The sequence below is a fragment of the Ranitomeya imitator genome, chromosome 3, assembly GCF_032444005.1.
Source record: "Ranitomeya imitator isolate aRanImi1 chromosome 3, aRanImi1.pri, whole genome shotgun sequence".
Lineage (NCBI taxonomy): Eukaryota > Metazoa > Chordata > Amphibia > Anura > Dendrobatidae > Ranitomeya > Ranitomeya imitator.
In genome coordinates this window covers 321,764,204-321,788,014 of record NC_091284.1, presented here as the reverse complement: position 1 = coordinate 321,788,014, position 23,811 = coordinate 321,764,204, and the positions used below count along the sequence as shown (strand labels likewise).

At 46.4% G+C, this 23,811-nt stretch overlaps 1 protein-coding gene across 15 annotated transcripts in view; it reads left to right on the top strand.

Annotated features, from left to right (window-relative positions):
- PUM1 (pumilio RNA binding family member 1) overlaps window positions 1-23,811 on the top strand; it is a 247,670-nt gene that overhangs the window by 161,244 nt on the left and 62,615 nt on the right. For all 15 annotated transcript variants that reach the window (XM_069756653.1, XM_069756663.1, XM_069756662.1 and 12 more), the window contains 3 exons: window positions 8,270-8,537; window positions 8,848-8,977; window positions 9,168-9,302. In XM_069756653.1, coding sequence (XP_069612754.1) covers window positions 8,270-8,537; window positions 8,848-8,977; window positions 9,168-9,302 — 533 coding nt within the window. The remainder of the gene's footprint in view (window positions 1-8,269; window positions 8,538-8,847; window positions 8,978-9,167; window positions 9,303-23,811) is intronic.

Below are 23,811 nucleotides of genomic sequence, written 5' to 3'. Positions count from 1 at the left end.
GAGAGCTGTCACACAGCTCTCCAGCGACCAACTATGCCGGTAACCAGGGTAAACATCGGGTTACTAAGCGCAGGGCCGCGCTTAGTAACCCAATGTTTACCCTGGTTACCATCCTAAAAGTAAAAAAAACAAATACTACATACTTACCTTCCGCTGTCTGTCCCTCGGCGCTCTGCTTCTCTGCCCTGTTCAAGCACAGCGGCCGGAAAGCACAGCGGTGACGTCACCGCTCTGCTTTCCGGCCACTGTGCTTGAACAGGGCAGAGAAGCAGAGCGCCGAGGGACAGACAGCGGAAGGTAAGTATGTAGTGTTCGTTTTTTTTTTTACTTTTACGCTGGTAACCAGAGTAAACATTGGGTTACTAAGCACTGCAGTTCTGCACTAAATCTGCATCGTGTGCACACAGCCAAGGATGTTGTTGTGTGCCTGTGAATTTTCATATCAACCATCGGGACCACACAATCATGATTTCAGGGTGTCTATAGGGTTAAATAGGGAGTCCACACTCTGTTAAGCATCTAGATATTGTAGTTCTTGACTGACAGCAGTTTCTGATGGGTTAAACGGCCAAGATTTGTGCGAACAACCTATTGCATCTGATACAGAGGTTACCCGCTGTAGTGTACAGCTGACGTCTGCTGCATTATCACCCGTTGGGAGATGCTATTTACTTAGATCTCAGATCAGTTTAAGCCATATTGGCTGTCACATAAGGGTTAAGCTGCATTTGCACTGCAAGATAATCATGAAATAGCCTTGTTATAAACATTTGTTTCACAATTAACCCCTTAATGACTGCCTATACGCCTTTTAAAGGGTACTTATGCCTCAACGGCGCTGAAAAATAAGTGTATAGCGCCCCCCAGCGTCGGAATTTCTCCATGGTCTCGGTTACCGGGGGTAGCTGAGACCCCAGAGAACATGATTTTAGTCGGTTTTTACTTCTTCCGGGAAGAAAATGACTGGTGCATGCGAGGTGCTCCCGCCGAGATCTGTCTTCCGGCACCCGTCAACAATAGGAAATTTTTCCTATTGGTTCATTTTGATCACTGTGATAGGGTCTATCACAGTGATCAATATAAAAAAAAAATAGTAAATCAAATTCACCTTTATCACCCCCTTAGTTAGGTAAAAATAATAATATTTTTTTTAATTTCCATTTTTCCATTAGGGTTGGGGTTATGGGTGTGGTTAGAATGGGGGGGGGGGGGGGGGTTCCACTGTTTAGGTACATCAGGAGCTCTCCAAACGCGACATGGCGCCTCGATTGATTCAAGCCAATGTTGTGTTAAAAAATTCAAACAGTGCTCTCTCCCGTCTGAGCCCTGCGATGCACCCAAACAGTGGCTTTCCCCCACATATGGGATATTGGCATACTCAGGAGAAATTGCACAACAAATTTTGTCTATTTTCTCTTGATACACTTGTGATGATAAAAAAAATCTGGTTCCAAAGTAAATTTTTTGTGAAAAAAATTAAATGTTCATTTTTTTCCTTCCACATTGCTTTAGTTCTCGTGAAGCACCTGAAGGGTTAATAAACTTCTTGAATGTGGTTTTGCGCACCTTGAGGGGTGTAGTTTTTAGATGGTGGCACTTTTGGGTATTTTCTGTTATATTCACCACCGAAACTCGCTTCAAATGTGAGGTGGTCCGAATCAGTGGGATCCGTTGAAGCGTTCTAGAGTTATAACCTCACTAGATGGTGGCCCGATTCTAACGCATCTGGTATTCTAGAATTTATATGTATGTATGTACGTCGCGCTGTGAGTGGGGGTTAAATTCCGCGCCAATATCGCTAATTGGTCGCTCCCGGCTGGCCGATCAGCGAAGCGTGGTTCAAATCAGGCGCCAGTTCGCGGCTGGACTGCGCCTGTCGGTGATTGGTCGCAGCCGGCCGGGCACGGCCAATGACCGAAGCGGTGTTTAAATACCGCACCAATGTCGCTGATTGGTCGCGGCCAGCCGTGAGCTACCAATCACTGAAGCGGTGTTTAAATCCCATGCCAGTATCGCTGATTGGACGTGGCCGGCCGCGACCAATCAGTGGAGCGTGGTTTAAATCCCGTGTCAATTTGCAGCTGGACTGCGTCTGTCACTGATTGGTCGCAGGATGTCTGGTGCTTGGGGAGCTGGATGTCGGGGTTTCGGGGTGCAGGATATAGTACAGCCACGTAATATATAACACAGCCATATAGTACATAGCACAGCCACGTAGTACGTAGTATATAGCACAGCCACATAGTATATAACACAGCCCACATAGTATATAACACAGCCCACGTACTATATAACAGACAGCCACGTTGTATATAGCAGAGCCATTTAGTATATAGCAGAGCCACGTAGTATGTAGCAGCCACGTAGTATGTAGCAGCCACGTAGTATGTAGCACAGCCACGCAGTATGTAGCACAGCCACGCAGTATGTAGCACAGCCACGTGGTATATATTAGTCACGCAGTATATAACACAGCCCACGTAGTATACAGCAGTGTGGGCACCATATCTCTGTTAAAAAGAGAATTAAAATTAAAAATAGTTATATACTTATCCTTCCGCGTCCACCGAAGTTGTCCCGATGCGTGCGAGGCTGCCGCCAGCTTCCGTTCCCAGTGGTGTATTGCGAAATTACCCAGATGACTTAGGCTAGTTTCACACATCAGTTTTTTCGCGTCATGCCGATTCTGGCGTCGCGCCGCATCCGGTGTAATTTGTGAAAACCGGATGGGACGGATCCGATGTCCGGATCCGGCAAGAAACCGGATCCGTCCCATCCAGTTGGCATCCCTTTCGTCCATTTTTCCATCCGGTTTTTGACGGATCCGGTTTTTAAGAATGCCCCTGGGAGGCTCCAAAATGTGATTGGCCCCCTCAAAACTATATATACAGTCTTCCTACAGCCCATCAGTCACAGGTTGGAGAGGAGCAACTGTTTGGAGAGAAGATGGATCTCGTTATTGCGAAGATTATGCAGAACAACGTGGATTTCATTGTGGCGGCGAATCGCTTGAAAGCAATTGTTCTGGAGAAGGAGTGAGAGAGACGACGCATCATGCGTCTGCGCCAACGCCGTTTGTGGATCCACCCCATCACCGCACAGAGAATGACATGTGGGGTGTTTTCTACACTGCACATGGAGCTACGAGAAAACCCAGAGAAATTTTTCTCATATGTGCGGATGAAAGCGGAGAACTTTGATCTATTGGTGGACCGAATTGAACATCTCATCCAAAGGAGCAATACGTATTGCCTATTCTCTATTTCACCGGTCGAGCGTCTGATGGTCACTCTTCGGTAAGCCATTTTTATTGTATGTACTCCTGTAGTACACTTTAATTGATTGTAATTTGATTTTGTAGTAATTTCTGCCTTGATTTTGTGCACAGATTCCTTGCTACTGGAGAATCCCTTTTATCACTACATTTCCAGTTCAGACTGGGAATTTCCACCATCTCCGGAATTGTAAAGCACACTTGCCGTGCATTGTGGGACTCTTTGCAGGATGAATTTATACCACATCCCACAATGGAGATTTGGTTGGAAGTAGCCGAGAAATTCCAGCAAGTCAGTTTCCCAATTGCTTGGGCGCGGTGAACGGGAAACATATCCGTATCGTGAAACCGGCTGGATCTGAATATTTTAACTATAAAAAGTACTTTTCCATTGTGCTGATGGCCATAGCCGATGTGGAGTACAAATTTGTAGCGGTGGATATTGGGGCGTATGGCCGCTCTAATGATTCCCAAGTTTTCAAACTGTCTGCAATGGAGCGTCATTTGTATGGAAACACCTTGCAATTCCCCCTCCCAAGACAACTGCCTCAAACCTCTGGGCCACCAATGCCTTTTGTTTGTGTTGGGGATGAAGCCTTCCAGCTGTCAGAACATCTGCTGAAACCCTACTCCAGTCGTGGATTAACCCAAACTAAAATAATTTTTAACTACCGCCTCACACGTGCACGGAGAATGGTGGAGTGCGATTTTCGGATTTTGACCGCGAAATGGAGAGTTCTACTGACATCTATAAACTTGAATACAGACACTGTTGACGAGGTGGTGAAAGCTTGTGTTGTCCTGCACAATTATGTGATATCCAAGGAACAGATTTCCATTGAGGACCACTCTGAAGAAAACACCTTGGCTGATTATAACAACATTACGTATAGAAGTTCTGTGACAGTTTCCCAAATTAGGGACCAATTAGCAGAATACTTTGTCACCGGAAGGAAGAATAGACTGGCAGGATGAGAGTTTGAACAATTTGTCTTTGATCTTGTAACCGTATTTGACCTACTTTTACCCAAGTTGTGTACCTGTTTGAGTTCTACCAAAGTATTTTTCCTTCTTTTACCCAAGTTGTGTACCTGTTTGGGTTCTACCCAAAGTATTTTGCCTCTACCAATAAACCATCTTTAACCCAAGTGTTAACTATACCTTGTAAAGAAAATACAAATTTGTTTTAAAAACAGTTTTATTGCAACTTTTTTTTAACAAAACAATAATAAAATTCTCTTTGGCAACGCAAAAATAAACTTTATTTGGCTGTGCCAAAACTTAGAGGTTTGAATATGTGCGGGTGGAGATAGTGCTGGAGGGGCTGTCAGATAGGGACACTTCGACAGTGGGAGTGTGGAGAGAGGAATGTGGTGGTGGTGGGGAAGGATCAATAGGTAGTGGTGAAGGGGTGGAGAAAGTAAGTGAATGGGTTGACAGGAAACTGGAAGTTGGGTTAAAAATTTGGTATGATGGAGGGGTGTAACTGATGGTTTGGGAGGATTGGGAGGCAGAAGCGGTGATGGGTGGAGAAGGGGGTTGGGACATCACGGGTGAAGGAGGCTAGGGGGTAGTGGGCAGGGAGAGGAGGCGCGGAAGATGTTGTTGGGAATTGGTATAGGGAGGGATGTTCATACTTTTCAGGATGGTGGGAAGGGGCACGGGCGCGACGCTGGTAGTGGTCTGGATGGTGGGACGGGTCACGATGTGGGTAATGGTGAGGTTGGTGGGACGGGGCTCGGGCACGTTGCTGGTACGGGTCAGGAGGATGGTAGTGGCTGTAGTGAGGGACATTGGCTGAAGGGGATGCAGGAGGGGTGGCAAGTGCGGTGGCTTTGGAGGCAATGAGCGCTAGAGTAGACTGGCAGGCTTCCATTACTTGCATCTGCTGATCAGCTTCTCCATTTGCTCTTGTACCAACCGGAAAAAAGTGTGGTTCGGTGACTGACTTGCCTCGTTCAGGTGCAAAAATTCGGGCGCATAGCTCTGTGCCTGACCTGTCTGCCGCTGGCGCCCCGAAGCCACAGGTGTAATAGAGGTGGTAGCAGCAGAGGGGTGGGGTACAGAAAAAGCTATATCCTCACCAGCAGATTCATGCAATGGAACCGGCCAGGATGCTCCAGCGCTGGTGGATAGTACTGAGGGATCAGATGGGTTGGAAGGCTGGGAAGGTGCAGAGGGGCCGGGACGTCGAAGTGTCCCTCGGTGGCGGACTCCTGAGGGATCGCCTCAGAAGGGTTCAACGCAGCTGCAAGCTCCCAAGTGCTCCCGACAGTGCTGTGGAACAAAGAAAAAAATATATAATTAATACACTGATATTGCATGGCCCTTGCTGAAACAACAAAAGAGGGTTAGACATGTAAAACATTGCTTATTACATGTGGGTAATATTTACCTTCGGGTCACCATCGTTGACCTGAGGAATGACAGGGCTTGGGCATATTTGTATCTGCTCCTGCGTCCTCCAGAACCACTGGGGGCCCGCATCTTTGTTGAACTCTTTCTTAAAGCGATCCCTGATAGACCGCCACCGCTTCTCAATCCTCTCACCTGTAAAAAAGGAGAAACACAGATTGGTTAAGATACAATACTTAGAATGCATCAACATAACTGAACTGTGTATACTTACGTTCTTGATTCTGTGCCCTATGTGTTGGCATACTTGCTCCCAGAGTCGACGGGTCACTATGACATCAGCATGGCAGCGGTCACCCATGTTCCACAGCGGCTCCCTGTCTCTGATCAGGTCGATGAGGAGGTCAATATTGAGGCCGACCTCCTCACCGTCCGAATCAGGAACATGCTGTGAAGCCTGTTATAAAAAAGGACAAAAAAATAAAATTAGATTCAAAACATAAAGAAAATATGCTCACCCTCCGTCGGCCCCCTGGATCCAGCCCAGGCGTTTACCAATGTTCCTCGTGACGCTGTGGTCCTAAGAGTGCATTGCGGTCTTGCAAGATGATGACGTAGCGTTCTCGCGAGACCGCTTCGTCATCATCTCGCGAGACCGCAATGCATGGACCGGTCACCGGAGCGTCGCGAGGAGCGGGAAAGGCCTGGGCTCGATCCGGGGGGCTGACAGAAGGTGAGTATATAATGATTTTTGATTTTTTTTTTTTTTTTTGCATAGGCAACATCAATAGTAAAAAGTTGGTCACACGGGGTTAATAGCAGCGTTAATGTAGTGCGTTACACCGCGGCATAACGCGTTCCGTTAACGCTGACACTAACCCTGTGTGAGCGCTGACTGGAGGGGAGTATGGAGTGGGCACTGACTGCAGGGGAGTAGGGAGCCGCCATTTTGCCGCCGGATTGTGCCCGTCGCTGATTGGTCGCGGCAAAACTGCCAAGACCAATCAGCGACTTGGGATTTCCGTGACAGACAGACAGGCGGAAGTGACCCTTAGACAATTATATAGTAGATAGATAAAGGGACAGTCGTCAGAATTGAAAAAATTGGCCCTGTCATTAAATACCAAATTGGCTCTGTCCCTAAGGGTTAACTTGCCTTGCAAACAGGCTGCTGATGAAGAAGCAAAGTGTTCCTCTATTGGGAGAAATGATCTTTGTATAGAGCAAAAGCTCATCATTGTCCGTGGTGCATCATTATGTGTATACAGCCTCGCACACTGCGGAGGAGCATGGCAGCCTCTATGCACTGAGCAACCTAAAATAGATTGCTCGGTGCTCATGGTTTAATTTGTTCTGTTTGTGTAAACAGCCATTTAAACGAATACCGAATGGTAAGGCTGTATGCACACGTAGCAGATTTTTCACTATAAAAACGCGAAAAAAACGCATACATCATGCATCCCATCATTTAGAATGCATTCCGCAATTTTTGTGCACATGATGCGTTTTTTTCCGCAAAAAAAAAAACGCAGCATGTTCATTAATTTTGCAGATTTTTTGTGGATTTCCCACTATATTATTGCATTGGAAACCTCCGGAAAAATCTGCAAAAAAAGCACCAAAAACGCAGTAAAATCGCAGTAGAAACACGAGAAAAACGCATGCAGACTTCTTGCAGAAAATGTCCTGTTTTGCTCAGGAAATGTCTGCAAGAAATCCTGCATGTAGAAAAGCCGCGGAGACACATCACGTGTTTCTCAATGCAAGCAATAAATAGCCAGGTCTTTCACTGGGAAGGAGCAACCACGGAAAGGGCAGCATCCCAAAAGGAAAACCACCTATGCAAAAATATGGTATCCATCCACAGACAGCTGTTTCGGGGTATTTGCCCCTCATCAGTGTGGAGTAGGAAACTGGCTATTAGGAGCAGTGCCTAGTAAAAGGACTATAAACATACAACAGCTGTCTGTGGATGGATACCATGTTTTGGCATAGGTGGTTTTCCTTTATGGATGCTGCCCTTCCAGTGGTTGTTCCTTCCCGGTGAAAGACCTGGCTATTTATTGCTTGCGTTGAGAAACACGTGATGGTGTCTCCGCGGCTTTTCTACATGCATTTGCATATTTCCCATAAGGGATGGGGGCAGTGTTCTGGATCACTGCGTTGAGAAACACGTGATGGTGTCTCCGCGGTGTTGGATGTTTTAATCTCCCTGAGGTCATTCATCCTTATGTTTATATTGCAAGAAATCCTGAACGTGTGCACATAGCCTTAAAGTTTACCGATCAGCAGTCGTATCGTGTCTCCAACCAATCCATGTAAATGGACCTTTATGTGCAGCTGATGGAAAGGGTTACTTGCTTTATTTTTTACCATGTATCACTAGCTGTATACACATAAGTCTCCATACAACACTGCTTCTCTAGCTGGATGTATAAAAGTGATTGCTCACCCCTGCGGGCTTTATAGCATTTTGAATCCTTTTACTAAAGAGCATTTTTGTTGTATTTACACATTCAGCCATCATGTCTTGATGTTTGACCATGGTGATGTTAGCATGTTTAGATCTGAAGCTTGCCACTACATAATTCCACTACATTTATCAAGGTCCTTGCAAATTAATATTTCTTGTTTTTAAAGGAGGCCTGACTAATGGTAGTGGGCGCTACATATCTGCTGCACCAGGAGCAGAGGCAAAGTACCGCAGTGCAAGCAGTGCATCAAGTTTGTTTAGCCCAGGTAGCACGCTCTTTCCATCTTCCCGACTCCGTTATGGCATGTCTGATGTGATGCCATCTGGTAGAAGCAGGTTACTAGAAGACTTCCGGAACAATCGATATCCCAACCTACAACTGAGAGAAATAGCAGGTCATATTATGGAGTTTTCCCAGGATCAGCATGGATCTAGGTAATTCAGATAGCTTTAGTGTCTTTTTTCACCTTTTACCTTTAGCTGCAGTAACTTTGCAATATTGTATTTAAATCAAATTAAATGCTTGCTTATGTAAGTTTTAAAGAGGCCATCCAGCAAACGACATTTATCACCTCTCCACAGATCAGGTGAAAAATGTATAGTTGCTGGTGGTCTGACTTTTTGACCCCTCACTAAGAGAAGGTGGGTCCTGTGTTCCCTTTGTAAATGGAGTGGTTCATTCTCTTAATCGGTTGGAACCCCAGCGATCATACGTTAACACCTAACATGTTTTGCTTTCCATCAGGTTCATACAACTGAAACTTGAACGAGCAACCCCAGCGGAAAGGCAGTTGGTGTTCAATGAGATCCTGCAGGCAGCCTATCAACTAATGGTGGATGTGTTTGGGAACTACGTCATACAGAAGTTTTTTGAGGTTGGTACTTGGTATCTCACGTTACTTAGGTGTTTTTACTAATCAATGTCGTATGTAAGAAAACAGATGTATAATAAATCACTGTGCTGTAGATGAAATGTTTTACTAACAGAATAGATCATGGATGTTTGTAATTTCTGATAGTTTTAAAAGGGAACCAGACGTTAAATACATACTATGATCTTTGCAGTTTGGGAGCCTAGAACAGAAGTTGGCACTAGCAGAACGTATTCGAGGACATGTATTATCCCTGGCTTTGCAAATGTATGGGTGTCGGGTGATACAAAAGGCATTGGAGTTTATTCCAGGTGACCAGCAAGTCATTGTAAGTAAATATCCATATACTGTGTGCTTAAAAGTTTATGCACCCTTCAGAATTTTTCATATTTTTGCATAAATTTGGCCTCAACTGTATGATTTTCACACCAGTCTTAAAAGTAGAGACCAGCTCGAGCAAATGAGTTAAAAAAAAAAAAAAAAAATCACCCTTATTGTTTAAGAAAAACTAACCACATGTGTGAGTAATAAAAGGTATATAAACCTTTTAGGATTCGCAGATAATTTGAAGGTGAAATTAGAAATCTGGTGTTTTCAATCATTGAGAATACAATCCGGTGTGAGTGGGTGACCTGTTTTTATTTAACAAAAAAAAGAAGAAGCAGGGATCGCTCTAAGTCTGATCTTCACAATTCATGTTTTCTGTAAGTTTATTATGGCAAAAGCAAAAAAAAATTTCTGGGGAAGAGTTGTTGTTGGTGGTCCTCAAGGTGGAAAAGGTTATAAAACCATTAGTGACGAGCGAGCGTGCTCAGATGCTGTATTATCCAAGTATGCTTGAGTACTAATAGAGCATCTTCGGCGTGCTCGAATACTATGTTTAAGTCGCTGTTGCAGCATGTCTCGCAGTTGTTTGTTAGGCAATCCATGCATGTGTTGTGGCTCTCAAACAGCCGTGAGACATGCAGCCACAGCGACTTAAACATAGTATTCGAGCACGCCGAAGATACTCTATTAGCACTCAAGCATACTCTGATAGCACCCGAGCACGCACACTCATCACTAAAAAAAAAAAAGCACCTCTAAGAGTTTGGAATCCACAGTTACCGTCGTTTGTTCAGAAGTAGAGGAAATTAAAGACTATTATTGCCTCCCCAGGGAGTGGTCAACCAACAAAGAATACACCAAGAGCAAGGCATATAAGGATATGTGCACACTTTTAATATTTACGACAGATTTTTCTGCTGCAAAAACTAGTCTTGCCTGCTTAATGCTACACGTTTTTGGTGCTTTTGTGTCGTCCTCCAACCCGCCCCCCCCTAAAAAAAATTAATAAATAAATGCTGCCGGAGTGCTGAAGGAATGGACATGATGCAGATTTGAAAAATTGCTTTGAGGGTTGAAATCTGTAAGGAAAACGTATAAAAGGTTTAAAAAAATCTCATGTGCTTGTGATTCTATAAAACAATACAATTTTTTTTTCTTAGTGATTGTTCACACTATTTAACACACAAAAACATTAATATCCAGCAAGGTCACAAGAGGAGCCCGAGGTAACCTGAGCTGCAAAGGGCCTCTCCAAATAGCTAATGTTAAAGAGTCCAATATTAGGTGGACAGACACTGAACAATTGTGTGCATAGCAGGAATGCAAAGAGAAAACCACTGATCCAAAAAGATATTGCTATTGATGGAACAATGAATTCTGAATTATGCCAGCAATTTCTAATGGAAAATGTTAAAACATCTGTCCATTAGCTTAATCTCAAGAGAATGTGGGTCCGAAAGCTAAACACACAACACATAAGTCATTCTATGAAAGAATGGTTAAAGTTCTTGAATGGCCAAGTCAAAAGTCCTTTAAAGGGCTATTCCAAAATACTATCCCAATTAGTAGTAGGTGTAATAATAATAGCAAATACCTCCAATTAGAAATGTAGTATTGTTTTTCTGATTTGCCATGTCTCTCTATCACCTCATTGGGGGACACAGGAACCATGGGTGTATGCTGCTGCCAATAGGAGGCTGACACTATGCATAAAAAGTTAGCTCCTCCTCTGCTGTGTACACCCCACCGACTGACATTATGAAATTCAGTTTAGCTTAGTGTCAGTAGGAGGTGGACACAAGTCTTTCATTAGACCCATTTCTACCTCAATGTGCGTTGTTTTTCTTTCAGGTTTTCCAGAGGGATACAGTGTGAACAGTCACAACTGTAATCCCACAATACGGACTATTAGTACGGCGTGTACTGCCACCCCGTATCCTCATAGATCCGACAGCAGGACCAAGATCCTAGCACATAAGCGTGTCTAGAAGACCGGTAGTAGCTCCGTCCCCCACCCACTCGCCAATCAGAGCCTGTCGGTTGTGGAGACAAGGACGTCCATCACAGCTCCCTGGACGTCTCATTCCTCTTAAGGTTAGTAACGGCGTGGGATGTTTGAGGTGAGTATTTTCCATCCCATCCCAGATTGGCTAGGGGGCGAAGATGTAGGGGCCCTTTTCAGCGGCGATTAGGGGGTGAGAGTTTTTTTTTCCCCAGGATACCTGGCTTCCTGTTGTGTGCAGGCAACCGCATGGGGCAGGGATCGTCGCTGTATGCATGCGGCGGCCCTTGCAGACAGCCGCACTTATTCCTTCCCCGGGGGCTGCGGCCGCTCTGTCTTCTGTCCCGGCGGCAGGCTGCAGAACCCCTGCTTGTACCGTCGACCGCACCGCTCCAGCACCACGGCTTTCTCCAGCGGTCGCCAGCCTCTAATTTGGGCCCCGGCTTCTGCCCCATCCTACTTCCGAGCCCGCGACTCCGCCCGCTTCCTTTCTTTCGGGCAGGCCCGTCTGCCATTAGCCGCCCACCGGTACCATCTAGCTGCTCCACAGGCGGCTTAGCTCCACCCACTTCTCCCTGTGCCGCTGCAGGAAGCTTTTCGGTGCCCTAAATGCCTTACTCCGCCCATCCCAAGAGCGCGAATCCTGGCGTCCTCGATCCCCTTACGGTCGCCATCTCCTAGCGGTTTCTGTCTGCCCACAAGAGCTCCGGATACAAGGGAGCATCTTCAAGTCGTGCAGAGGACACAGATTCGTCCTCCGTGAGTAGCTTTGCACTGCAGACTGACACCCTCCTCTGCCCTCCTCTCCTCTAACCTTCTGGCATTTATTAGGGGTCCGTTTTATCATGTCTAATTCTAAGGGAGGTTGCTCTTGTCGTCCTACTTCTTCCTCTACTTCCTCTGCCCTAGTCAAACACTTTGTGTGTTCGTCTTGTAACTGCAAGCTTCCCTCAGGTCAGTCCTCTCCTTGGCGTCTTATATCCCTTTCCTCCGGATCTCATCGCCAACTGGACTTCTTCCCCCTCTGTGGATCCGCCTGTTTCTAGACTTTCCACCAACACAGTCCTCCCGCTGTCTAGAGGGGCGTCTCTGCGAAGGATTCAATGATCCTGTCGTTGGAATCTTTCAAAGTCTGCTTTCGAAGCGACCACATCTTCTCTATGCCCGGCCTTTGCTTCCACCTGGCTTTCGAAGTCTGTATCTGAATGGGCCAATCAACTCCGTCCAGAGAGGTCTAGAGTTAGGACTTAGGCCGAGTACATTAAAGGTTCAGGTCTGTGCACTTAGTTCATTTTTTGATCAGGATTTGGCCAACCATCATTGGATAAAACGCTTCATGACTTCAGCCACTCTGTCCCACAGTGCGTAATCGTGTCCCCCCTGGGACCTGAATTTGGTACTAAATAGTCTGACACAATCTCTATTTAAACCTTTATCAGAATCTTCCTTAAAAGTTCTTGCCCTCAAAACTGTGTTTCTAGTCCATTACCTCCGCTAGACGGGTAGGAGAGATACCGTCTCTTTCCATGCAAGAACCTTATTTCAGGGTAACAACTGACAGTATAATCCTTCGTCTAGACCCATAATTTTTTACCTAAGGTAACGTCAGACTTTCATAGAGGTCAGGACATAGTTCTGCCTTCGTTCTGCCCAGACCCTTTCAATAGGAAGGAAGAGTCCTTCCACACCTTGGATGTCCGAAGGACGGTTCTTTTCTACCTCCAACAGACTAAAAAATGTTTTTTCAAAAAATATATTTAATAAAAAAGGTTAACTAATTTAACTATATTGCCTATGCCTCTTTTTCCCTAACATTCAATATATGGGGAATTTGGGTTTGATATGAGTATTTTGAGGTATGCATAAGGCCTCTTTTACACGTCCAGATAATTCTGGTACCGGAGAAATCGATACCGGAATTATCCGTGTCCGTGTGCTCACGTAGCACATCAGTGTGGCACACGTGCGGCAGCCGTGTGCCGACTGAGAACCACACGGACTGTGCAGGAGACAGCGCTACAGTTAAGCGCTGTCCCCTGCGTGTGGTGCTGAAGCCGGTGTTCATCCCTTCTCCCCAGCAGTTCGCTGGAGAGAAGGAATGAAAAATCCATGTTTTTTTTATTTTCCCTTAAAAATAAAGTTTGTGCGTCCCCCCCCACCCCCCACCCCCCTCCGCTTGCCTGCCGGGAAATACTAACCCAGCTCCCGCATATTCCTCACTGTAATGAGCGGGACCATGTGACCGCTCACACAGGACCTGCTGCCAGCGGCCGCTGAGAGGAGACATCGCGGGAGCTGGGTGAGTATTTCCCGGCTGGCAAGCGGAGGGGCGCACAGGGGATGAGAGGTGGGAGGGGATGCACAAACTTTATTTTTAAGGGAAAATAAATAAAAAAACATGGATTTTTCATTCCTTCTCTCCAGCGAACTGCTGGGGAGAAGGGATGAATACCGGCTTCAGCCCCACACGCTGCTGGGACAGCGCTTACTGTAGCGCTGTCTCTCCTGCAGGCGGTACGTGCACATGGAGGAGAGTACACACTGTTCTCCGTGTGCACGTGTGCTGTCCGTATTGTGGTCCGTGCTGCCGGTAAAAAACGGACATGTCTACATGTTTTGCACACGGATACACGGTCCGTGTTAAAACACGCACATGTGCAGAAACACACAGATCCTAATGGGTCTACGTGTGTCAGTGTCTCCGGTACGTGAGAAAACTGACACTACATGTACCGGAGACACTGACGTGTGAAAGAGGCCTAACACTGTGTTTGGACTTGTGAAAAAAAATAATAAAAAATATGAGAGCTGGAGGATTGATCGAAGTTTATTTATCCAATACTCAGGAAGGAACAAGGGCACAAAGGTGGCAAAGAACACAATTGCCAATTGGATTAAGCAAGCCATAGCCCTTGCATATTCATTTCAGAACTTATCCCCTCCTTTATCACTAAAGGCCCACTCTACACGGTCAGTGTCGACATCATGGGAAGAGAGAGGAGACGCATCTACGGAGCAGATCTGCTGAGCCGTCACCTGGTCGTCGGTTCACACGTTCCCCAGGCACTACAGATTAGACTTTAACAGGGATTTAACATTCGGCAGACGAGTTCAGCAGGCTGTCGTCCCTCCCTAAGAAATTATTTGTTGGTACTACTCGGGTACCGCTGTCGTGGAAGGTGACTAGAGAAAATAGAATTAGTCTTACCGGTAATTCGGTTTCTAGGAACCTTCCACGACAGCACTAATTTCCCTCCCTAGTGATGATATTTATTGAGGTGATCCTGCACAGAGTTGGTAATTATACATACTACTGTGTCCAGAAAAAACACTGGAGGTGGCAGGAAGGTGTAGGTATTTAACCTCTTTGTGTTCCTGTCTCCCATTAGGGCGGTGAGACATCCTCCGCTACCGCTGTCGTGGAAGGTCCCTAGAAACCGAATTACCGGTAAGACTAATTCTGTTATTTTTTTTATAGGATTTATGCAAAGCCAGTTTGTCAATAATTTCTTGTGAAGAGGGTACTTTAGAAGATTTCCAAAAAAAAGCAATAGCATTCTTAGAAACTAAAAGCAGATGTATAACAAGTTTCCTTAAAAGTGGAGTCAATTGATCTGCATTCAACGAGAGCAGGGCCAACTGAGACAGAGAAAAATCCGAACGTTTTAATATAATAGTCATAAGAGAGGAGATTTCATCCCAAAAAGGTCAAATACGTGGACAAAACCAAAACAAATGGGAAAGGCTACCATAATGTCCACAATCCCTCCAGCAGAGAGGGGAATTGGAAGGATTAATAAATGCTAAGCGAGACGGTGAATAATACCACCTAGAGATATGCTTAAAATAAGACTCATGAAGAGCCATGGACATGGTGGCAGAATAAGTCAAGGACATGGCCAGTTCCCAATCATCTAGAGCTACAGAAAGATTCAAAGTAGATTCCCATTTGCTCATGTATGGGGATTTTTATAATTTTGAAATCATTATTAAACCACTGGTAGATATATTGAGTAGGCCAAAATATGGTATGACGGGAGTTGCATAAAATATTAATCGCCGGCTCCGATAAAGAAGGGCGACCAGTCACCAGTGGCCTCAAAAAATCCTTTAAAATAGTAAACTGCATAAAAGCCGATAAGGGAACACCAAACCTATCTTTAACCCCTTCATGACCGGGGGATTTTTCGTTTTTCCGTGTTCGTTTTTCGCTCCCCTCCTTCCCAGAGCCATAACTTTTTTATTTTTCCGTCAATTTGGCCATGTGAGGGCTTATTTTTTGCGGGACGAGTTGTACTTTTGAACAACATCATTTTAATGCAATGTCGCGGCGACCAAAAAAACGTAATTCTGGCGTTTCAAATTTTTTTCCCGCTATGCTGTTTAGCGATCAGGTTAATACTTTTTTTTAATTGATAGATCGGGCGATTCTGAGCGCGGCGATACCAAATATGCGTAGATTTGATATTTTTTTTATTGATTTATTTTGATTGGGGCGAAAGGGGGGTGATTTAAACTTTTATGTTTTTTTTAATTTTTTTCACATTTTTTTAAACTTTTTTTTTTAACTTTTGCCATGCTTCAATAGCCTCCATGAGAGGCTAGAAGCAGGCACAACCCGATCGCCTCTGCTACATAGCAGCGATCTGCTGATCGCTGCTATGTAGCAGAATTGCACGTGTGCTGTGAGCGCCGACCACAGGGTGGCGCTCACAGCGACGGGCAATCAGTAACCATAGAGGTCTCAAGGACCTCTATGGTTATCATTCACAAGCATCGCCGACCCCCGATCATGTGACGGGGGTCGGCGATGACGTCATTTCCGGCCGCCCGGCCGGAAGCGGTAGTTAAATGCCGCTGTCTGCGTTTGACAGCGGCATTTAACTAGTTAATAGGTGCGGGCAGATCGCGATTCTGCCCGCGCCTATTAGGGCACATGTCAGCTGTTCAAAACAGCTGACATGTCCCGGCTTTGATGCGGGCTCACCGCGGAGCCCTGCATCAAAGCAGGGGAGCCGGCATCGGACGGTATAGTACGTCCGATGCCGGTAAGGGGTTAAGGTGGGTAAATGACGCAAACTTGTTACCATCAAAGATGTCATGTAGTTTAGAGATTTCCCAGTCAGCCCAATTTGAATGCAGATCAAACGAGAAAACGGTAGCCAAAAAAGAGAGTGGAAGTCTCGGCATAAGCTCCATCTTGGCAAAACCGCTTTTAATTTCAAGAAATTTCCGCCATGCCACCAGAACAGCTACAAAAATCGGGTGATCAGACCGAAGCAAAGACTTAGAGGTGAATAAATTCATCATAATATTACAAGGTGGAGAATTTCTATTAAAATATAATTCTAATTCCACCCATGAAGGTGTATGATCTGCAGACCACCAATATAGACTCTGTTTAATTAAATTAGAGAAATAATAGGCCAAAACATTAGGAAGACCCATACCTCCACGCAATTTGTTTATACAGTTGACTAGAGGCTATACGAGCTCTTTTGTTGCCCCAAACAGATTGAGGTGTGCCTGCAAACTGGTCAAATAGGAAGTAGAAACAAGTGAAGGAAGGGACCTGAAGACATAGAGAATCTTGGGAAGAATTATTGATTTTACAATAAGGCACTTTCCCCACCACAATAATACTTTATCATCATAAAATCTAAACTCTTAAGAAATGGAAGCAATAAGAGAATCCAAATTGCTGGGAATCAAGGAGCTAAGGTTTCTAGAAAACCTCAGACCCAAATAAACGATATCCCTCTCCAGGACGAAATATACTTTATACTCTGGATTTGAGAATCAGTGATAATAAATTGAAAATTTTTTGACTTGGACTTGTTTATTTTAAAATATGAAAAAAATGAAAAATTTTTAAGAAGGGTTTGCAAATGTGGAATAGAATGACAAGGATTGGTAAGGGACAGGAGAATATCATCAGCATATAAACTGATTTTAAATTCCTTACGATCCGTGTGAACTCCCTCTACGGGGGGAGTATCTCTAATGAGCTGGGCTAATGGCTCTATGGCAAGGGCAAAAAGCAATTGAGAAAGGGGGCAACCTTGCCGGGTACCATTAGAGATTGGAAATGAGGAAGAAAAGTGATTATTAATATACATTTTTGCCCGAGTCTTTGACTAAGTCAGACTGTTCCTTTAGGGACAGTGCATGTCTTTTCCAATTCTCCCAGTCTAACTTCATGGTTATCCAACCAAGAAGTGAAAAACTCGAGAGTCTCCTGAAATATTTTTGTCTGGTTGTCCATATCAAGACGCAATTTGGCGCGAAGTTTATCAACCGGAGTATTCATACACGCCTCAAGCGACGTTGCATCATGAAAAGTACAAGACAGGGAAGATACAGATGGTTCCTCGGTCCTTGGTTTGGACTTTTTTGGACTAGGATTGGGAGAGTAATTAGTAGAGTCCTCTTCCGAAGAATTGGTAATTCCCCCCCCCCCAACTCGAGGAACCCTTCCTCTTTTAAGAGGAAGAGAGGCCCATGGTCTCAGTAGGAATGAGTGAAGAGGGAAGTTGCTCTGCTAAGCAAGCTTTAGGCGTGGATGCGGAATGAGAGAGGGCCTTGATAGAGGACTGTGAGAGCTCTCTCAAAATAGGAGAACGAGACTTAACTGGACTCCGCAAATTAACCGAGTCCCTTGAAGAACCACGATTAGCCTGTGGGTCCTTATTTTGTTTTTGAGCTCTAGAAGAACCGGATGATTTTGCCATAGGCAATTTAGAGGTGAGATGACTCATGGTGTCCAGCAGTATTATAAAAGTGATTGAAGGTAAAACAAGGTCCCACCACAATGTGCTCAGATGAGTACCAATTGACTAGGCAATTACAGCCCCACCCCCAAAAGGAGGACCGAGGGAGCAAGTGCCAACCAAAGCAAAACAATAACTAATATGTAAATAGGTAGATATATAAATATACAATACAAATTTGTTATAAGCTTTATATAATTATGTGTATTAATTTGATCTGTATTGTATTTAATATATTCAGTTATTCTATTATTTTTATATATATTTTATAATAATCACACCCAACTCCCACTTTATTGAAAGTAACTGCTAAAAAGAAATGTACCAAAAGACCTGGCAATCAGGCAATAAAAATACCCACCCCTTCCCCACCCTCAATGAAACCAAGCAAGCAATCAGTCAATATTATGCAAAGACAGAGCAGCTGTAATCTTCTGCAGCCTCCAGTAGATGGAAACAACGGTCCTTGACAGGATCTTCCCAGGCGGTGTGCCCAATGAAAACAGAAGCAAAATAGATCCCAGACCCCCGGTTCACAAGGGGCAACCCCAAGGAAGTCTTCTGAAGTGGTTCCGAAGCAATTTGAGCACTTACTAGAATATCGCAAGCAGCGATGACATCACTGAAGGGGAGGAAGATGGTGCCTGGAGCGGTCCGTGGTAGAAGCTTCACCCCGGTGTGCTAGGTGCAAATACAATTAAAAGGGGGCAAAACCCCTGGTAAGAGCACACCCAAGGAAGGTCCAGGGAGTTGTTCCGTTGTAGTTTTTGACACTGCCCGAATAGCGGTAACGTCACTGAGATGAAGGAAGATGACGCCTGGAGCTGACCCTGACAGAATCCTAACACCCGGTGTGCCAGGTCCAAACGTAGTCAAAAGGGGGCGAAAAAAACCCCGGTTGGGTAGGGGCACACCTAAAGAAGGTCCAGGGAGGTGTTTCTTGGTAGTCTGTCACAACGCCCGATTAGCGGTGACGTCACTGAAGGAATGCCGGACCACCAGCACTTATGACGGCCCTCAAAGATGATGTGCCTGGTACAAATTTGATCAAAAAAAAAGTCCCCCCCCCCCCCCAAAAAAAAAAAAAAAACTCCAATGATGTTATCAATAGAAATTAACACAATGTCTTCAGCAGAGCAATTGGGGTTACTGAGGTAATCATAGCGACCTCAGGGCTGCCACTAGAAATTTCGGGGCCCCATACTGGCAAAATTTTCGGGGCCCCCTTGAAACTCCGCCCAGGCTCCACCCCAGCCCCGCCTCCAGGCTCCACCCCACGAACTGTCCACAGTCCCACCACTCTCTCTTGGAAAATCTCCACTTCTCACCTATCACACATTAACAGTTCCCATCACCAGATCACACATATAGCAGGCAGCTTTTGTTTTGGCCAAAAGATTTTTTAAGCCGCCACCACAACAAGGTAGACACTTTTGGCCGGGCCCTACTCTACTGTAACCTACTAAATATTTGTTAAAATATGCAATACAATTTAGGTATATTTTTATTTATTTTTCAATTTTTAAAATGACCTATAATACTACATACAAGGAACAAATACCACAGCACTATGACCAGATGACATATTACCACCACAGTGATCGAATAATATAAAATACAAGGAACAAATACCGCTACACCATGACCAGACCGCATATTACCTCCACATCATGACCAGACCACATATTACCAACAATGACTGAATACTACAATACTGATCAGTAATACAAAAAAAACCCACAATACTATCACCATCAGTGCCATTATGCACAGGAGATCTGTAATTAGTAAGCAGTGTCTGTGTACAGGTAATACAGTGATCACTGGTGACATTACACACAGGAGCTCTGTATATAATGTATAGATAATACAGTGATCACTGGTGACATTGTACACAGGACCTCTGTATATAGTATACAGTGTATAGTGTAAGTGTATAGGTAACACTGACTCACCAGTGACGTCTCTAGGTGAAGTCCTTCATCTTTCATCCAGCACAGACCGCCATCACTTTATCCAGCCAGGACTCGTCTCTGCAGGAAATAAAACAGTTATCTCGAGTTCCGCTTGTAGAACACATTACTTAATTTTCCCAACTTCTACATTACACCACATGAAGAAGGCAACATAGTATCACTCTACACAGTAACAGGACCGCCCCCCCATTTAAAACAGTATACTCAAAAAATAAAATAAATACATCACTGCAATAATAATATCCCTTAATTAGCCCCTATGGTAATATTCGCCATCCTGGCCACCGTGTGTCTCATTTCAGGCTCCAGCCATATGTTCTCTCATCCTGCCCTCATGAGTATCCATTCTACCCCATATGATCTCCCCATCCTGCCCCATCTGTCTCCATCGTATCCATCCTGCCCCATCTGTTTCCAATCCTGCACCATCTCTGTCCAGCACTCTGCCCCATCTCTGTCCAGCACTCTGCCCCATCTCTGTCCAGCACTCTGCCCCATCTCTGTCCAGCACTCTGCCCCATCTCTGTCCAGCACTCTGCCCCATCTCTGTCCAGCACTCTGCCCCATCTCTGTCCAGCACTCTGCCCAGCACTCTGCCCCATCTCTGTCCAGCACTCTGCCCCATCTCTGTCCAGCACTCTGCCCCATCTCTGTCCAGCACTCTGCCCAGCACTCTGCCCCATCTCTGTCCAGCACTCTGCCCCATCTCTGTCCAGCACTCTGCCCCATCTCTGTCCAGCACTCTGCCCCATCTCTGTCCAGCACTCTGCCCCATCTCTGTCCAGCACTCTGCCCCCCATGTGTCCAGCTTTCTGCCCCCCATGTGTCCAGCTTTCTGCCCCCCATGTGTCCAGCTTTCTGCCCCCCCGTGTCCAGCTTTCTGCCCCGCCCCCCCCGTCCAGCTTTCTGCCCCCCCCCCGTCCAGCTTTCTGCCCCCCCCCCCCCCCGTGTCCAGCATTCTGCCCCCCCCCCCCCGTGTCCAGCTTTCTGCCCCCCCCCCGTGTCCAGCTTTACTGCCCCGTGTCCAGATTTACTGCCCCCTGTGTCCAGATTTACTGCCCCCTCTGTGTCCAGCTTTACTGCCCCCTGTGTCCAGCTTTACTGCCCCCTGTGTCCAGCTTTACTGCCCCCTCTGTGTCCAGCCTTCTGCCCCCCTGTGTCCAGCCTTCTGCCCCCCGTGTCCAGCTGCCTTCTGCCCCCTCTGTGTCCAGCTGCCTTCTGCCCCCGTGTCCAGCTGCCTTCTGCCCCCTCTGTGTCCAGCTGCCTTCTGCCCCCCTGTGTCCAGCTGCCTTCTGCCCCTCTGTGTCCAGCTGCCTTCTGCCCCTCTGTGTCCAGCTGCCTTCTGCCCCCCTGTGTCCAGCTGCCTTCTGCCCCTCTGTGTCCAGCTGCCTTCTGCCCCCTCTGTGTCCAGCTGCCTTCTGCCCCTCTGTGTCCAGCTGCCTTCTGCCCCCTCTGTGTCCAGCTGCCTTCTGCCCCTCTGTGTCCAGCTGCCTTCTGCCCCCTCTGTGTCCAGCTGCCTTCTGCCCCTCTGTGTCCAGCTGCCTTCTGCCCCTCTGTGTCCAGCTGCCTTCTGCCCCTCTGTGTCCAGCTGCCTTCTGCCCCCTCTGTGTCCAGCTGCCTTCTGCCCCCTCTGTGTCCAGCTGCCTTCTGCCCCCTCTGTGTCCAGCTGCCTTCTGCCCCCTCTGTGTCCAGCTGCCTTCTGCCCCCTCTGTGTCCAGCTGCCTTCTGCCCCCTCTGTGTCCAGCTGCCTTCTGCCCCCCTGTGTCCAGCTGCCTTCTGCCCCCCTGTGTCCAGCTGCCTTCTGCCCCCCTGTGTCCAGCTGCCTTCTGCCCCCTGTGTCCAGCTGCCTTCTGCCCCCTCTGTGTCCAGCTGCCTTCTGCCCCCCTGTGTCCAGCTGCCTTCTGCCCCCCTGTGTCCAGCTGCCTTCTGCCCCCCTGTGTCCAGCTGCCTTCTGCCCCCCTGTGTCCAGCTGCCTTCTGCCCCCTCTGTGTCCAGCTGCCTTCTGCCCCTCTGTGTCCAGCTGCCTTCTGCCCCCCTGTGTCCAGCTGCCTTCTGCCCCCCTGTGTCCAGCTGCCTTCTGCCCCCTCTGTGTCCAGCTGCCTTCTGCCCCCCTGTGTCCAGCTGCCTTCTGCCCCCCTGTGTCCAGCTGCCTTCTGCCCCCTCTGTGTCCAGCCTTCTGCCCAAACCTCCCCCCCCCCCCCCCCCCGATCGCCGCTCTCCGCTCTTAATAGAAAAAAAAAAAGTTCTACTTACCTGCCGCGCTCCTCTCTCCACGCAGCTGCACTGTGCACTCGCCGGCGACTGACAATGACGTCAGACGCCGGCAACCTGCACGCTGCGGCTGGCGGCTGTTAACTATTGACGTGCGGGCGCGGGCCCGCATGTCAATAGCGTACAGCTGCAGCGCCGGCCGCCGCTAAGGGCCCGGTTCAGCCTGCGGCTGCCGGTAGGGGCCCGGTGAGCAGGTAAGAGGGGGCCCGATGCGGGCCCCCTCTGCTCACCGGGCCCCTTACGCCAGTCACGGCTGTAATGCCCTGATGGCGGCCCTGAGCGACCTCACAGACACCAGGTAAAACAGAAAAAAGGCACTAAAAGCAAGAATTGTTTTAAAAATGTCATAAATCCACACAAATGTATTTAAAAAACACAATGTTTAAAAAGAATTGTAGTCCTGTGTATTTTATCTCAGAAAATTAGTCACTCACAGGGACAAGCCGTTTGATGACGCCATTTTAAGTCTGTCATCTTCAAAACAGGATAAACAATCCTAGAGTTATCCGATTAAGGCGAATAATGTCTCAAAATGTGCATAATAAATTTCTGAATAAAAGTAAATATGAATGGAAGCAAAAATTTTCAAAAAAAGTCGCATATTATATGTTGCGTTAGAGGGTTACCTCAAAAGCTCGCATGTTTTGGGAACCTACATCGCCTGCACCTAAGCCACGCCCCCCATTGCTAGTGGTTGTAACCATGGATACATAAGGTCCTGCAATTCCTGCACATGAGGAAAGAGACATGGTGACTCAGAAAAGCTATACTTCATTTCTAATTGGAGGTATTTGCTAATATTATTACGCATACTACATATTGGGATCGGGTCTTGGAGATGGGGAATACCCTTTTAATCTTATTGGAGTGTTGTGTAAGGACCTAAATTGAGCAGCTCATGGTAAAAACCCACCAACATTATAGCGTTTAAGCTGTTTTGCAAGTTGGAACGGCTACAATTGCTCCAAGCCGTTACTGAAATAATCAGCATTTACTGGAATTGTTTAGATGCAGTTAGATGCTCAAGGTGGGAATCACAGGATCACATGTTTTAGACACTCATACATGTGATATTGAATCTTATTCCTCATTTAAAAAAAAAAAGACTGTTTAATGTATTCTGACACATTTGTTTGATTTGCTTCTATTCATCTACTTTTAGAAATGTGGAAAATTCTAAAGGTCTAAACAAACATTGAAGCACTACTGTAAATTGTCTTATACAGGGTGATTCACTCGCTATTTTACAGAGAAAAATTGCTGTAATTTCTAAAGGAGACGGTCGGCCATACTGAAATTTGGACTGCATATACTTTTGTTCATGAGAGGTGAGGGTGCAATGAACCTCAGCCAGAGCGACGAGAAACCTCCTTGCTCCTAGTAGTCTCATCAACTTGAGGCTCCACTGGTCGTCTCCACTACGAGATAGACATGCTCCACACCTTTCTGCGTGTTGGTAGTTTGTGTAGTGCTTGCATTTCACTCCGGCCG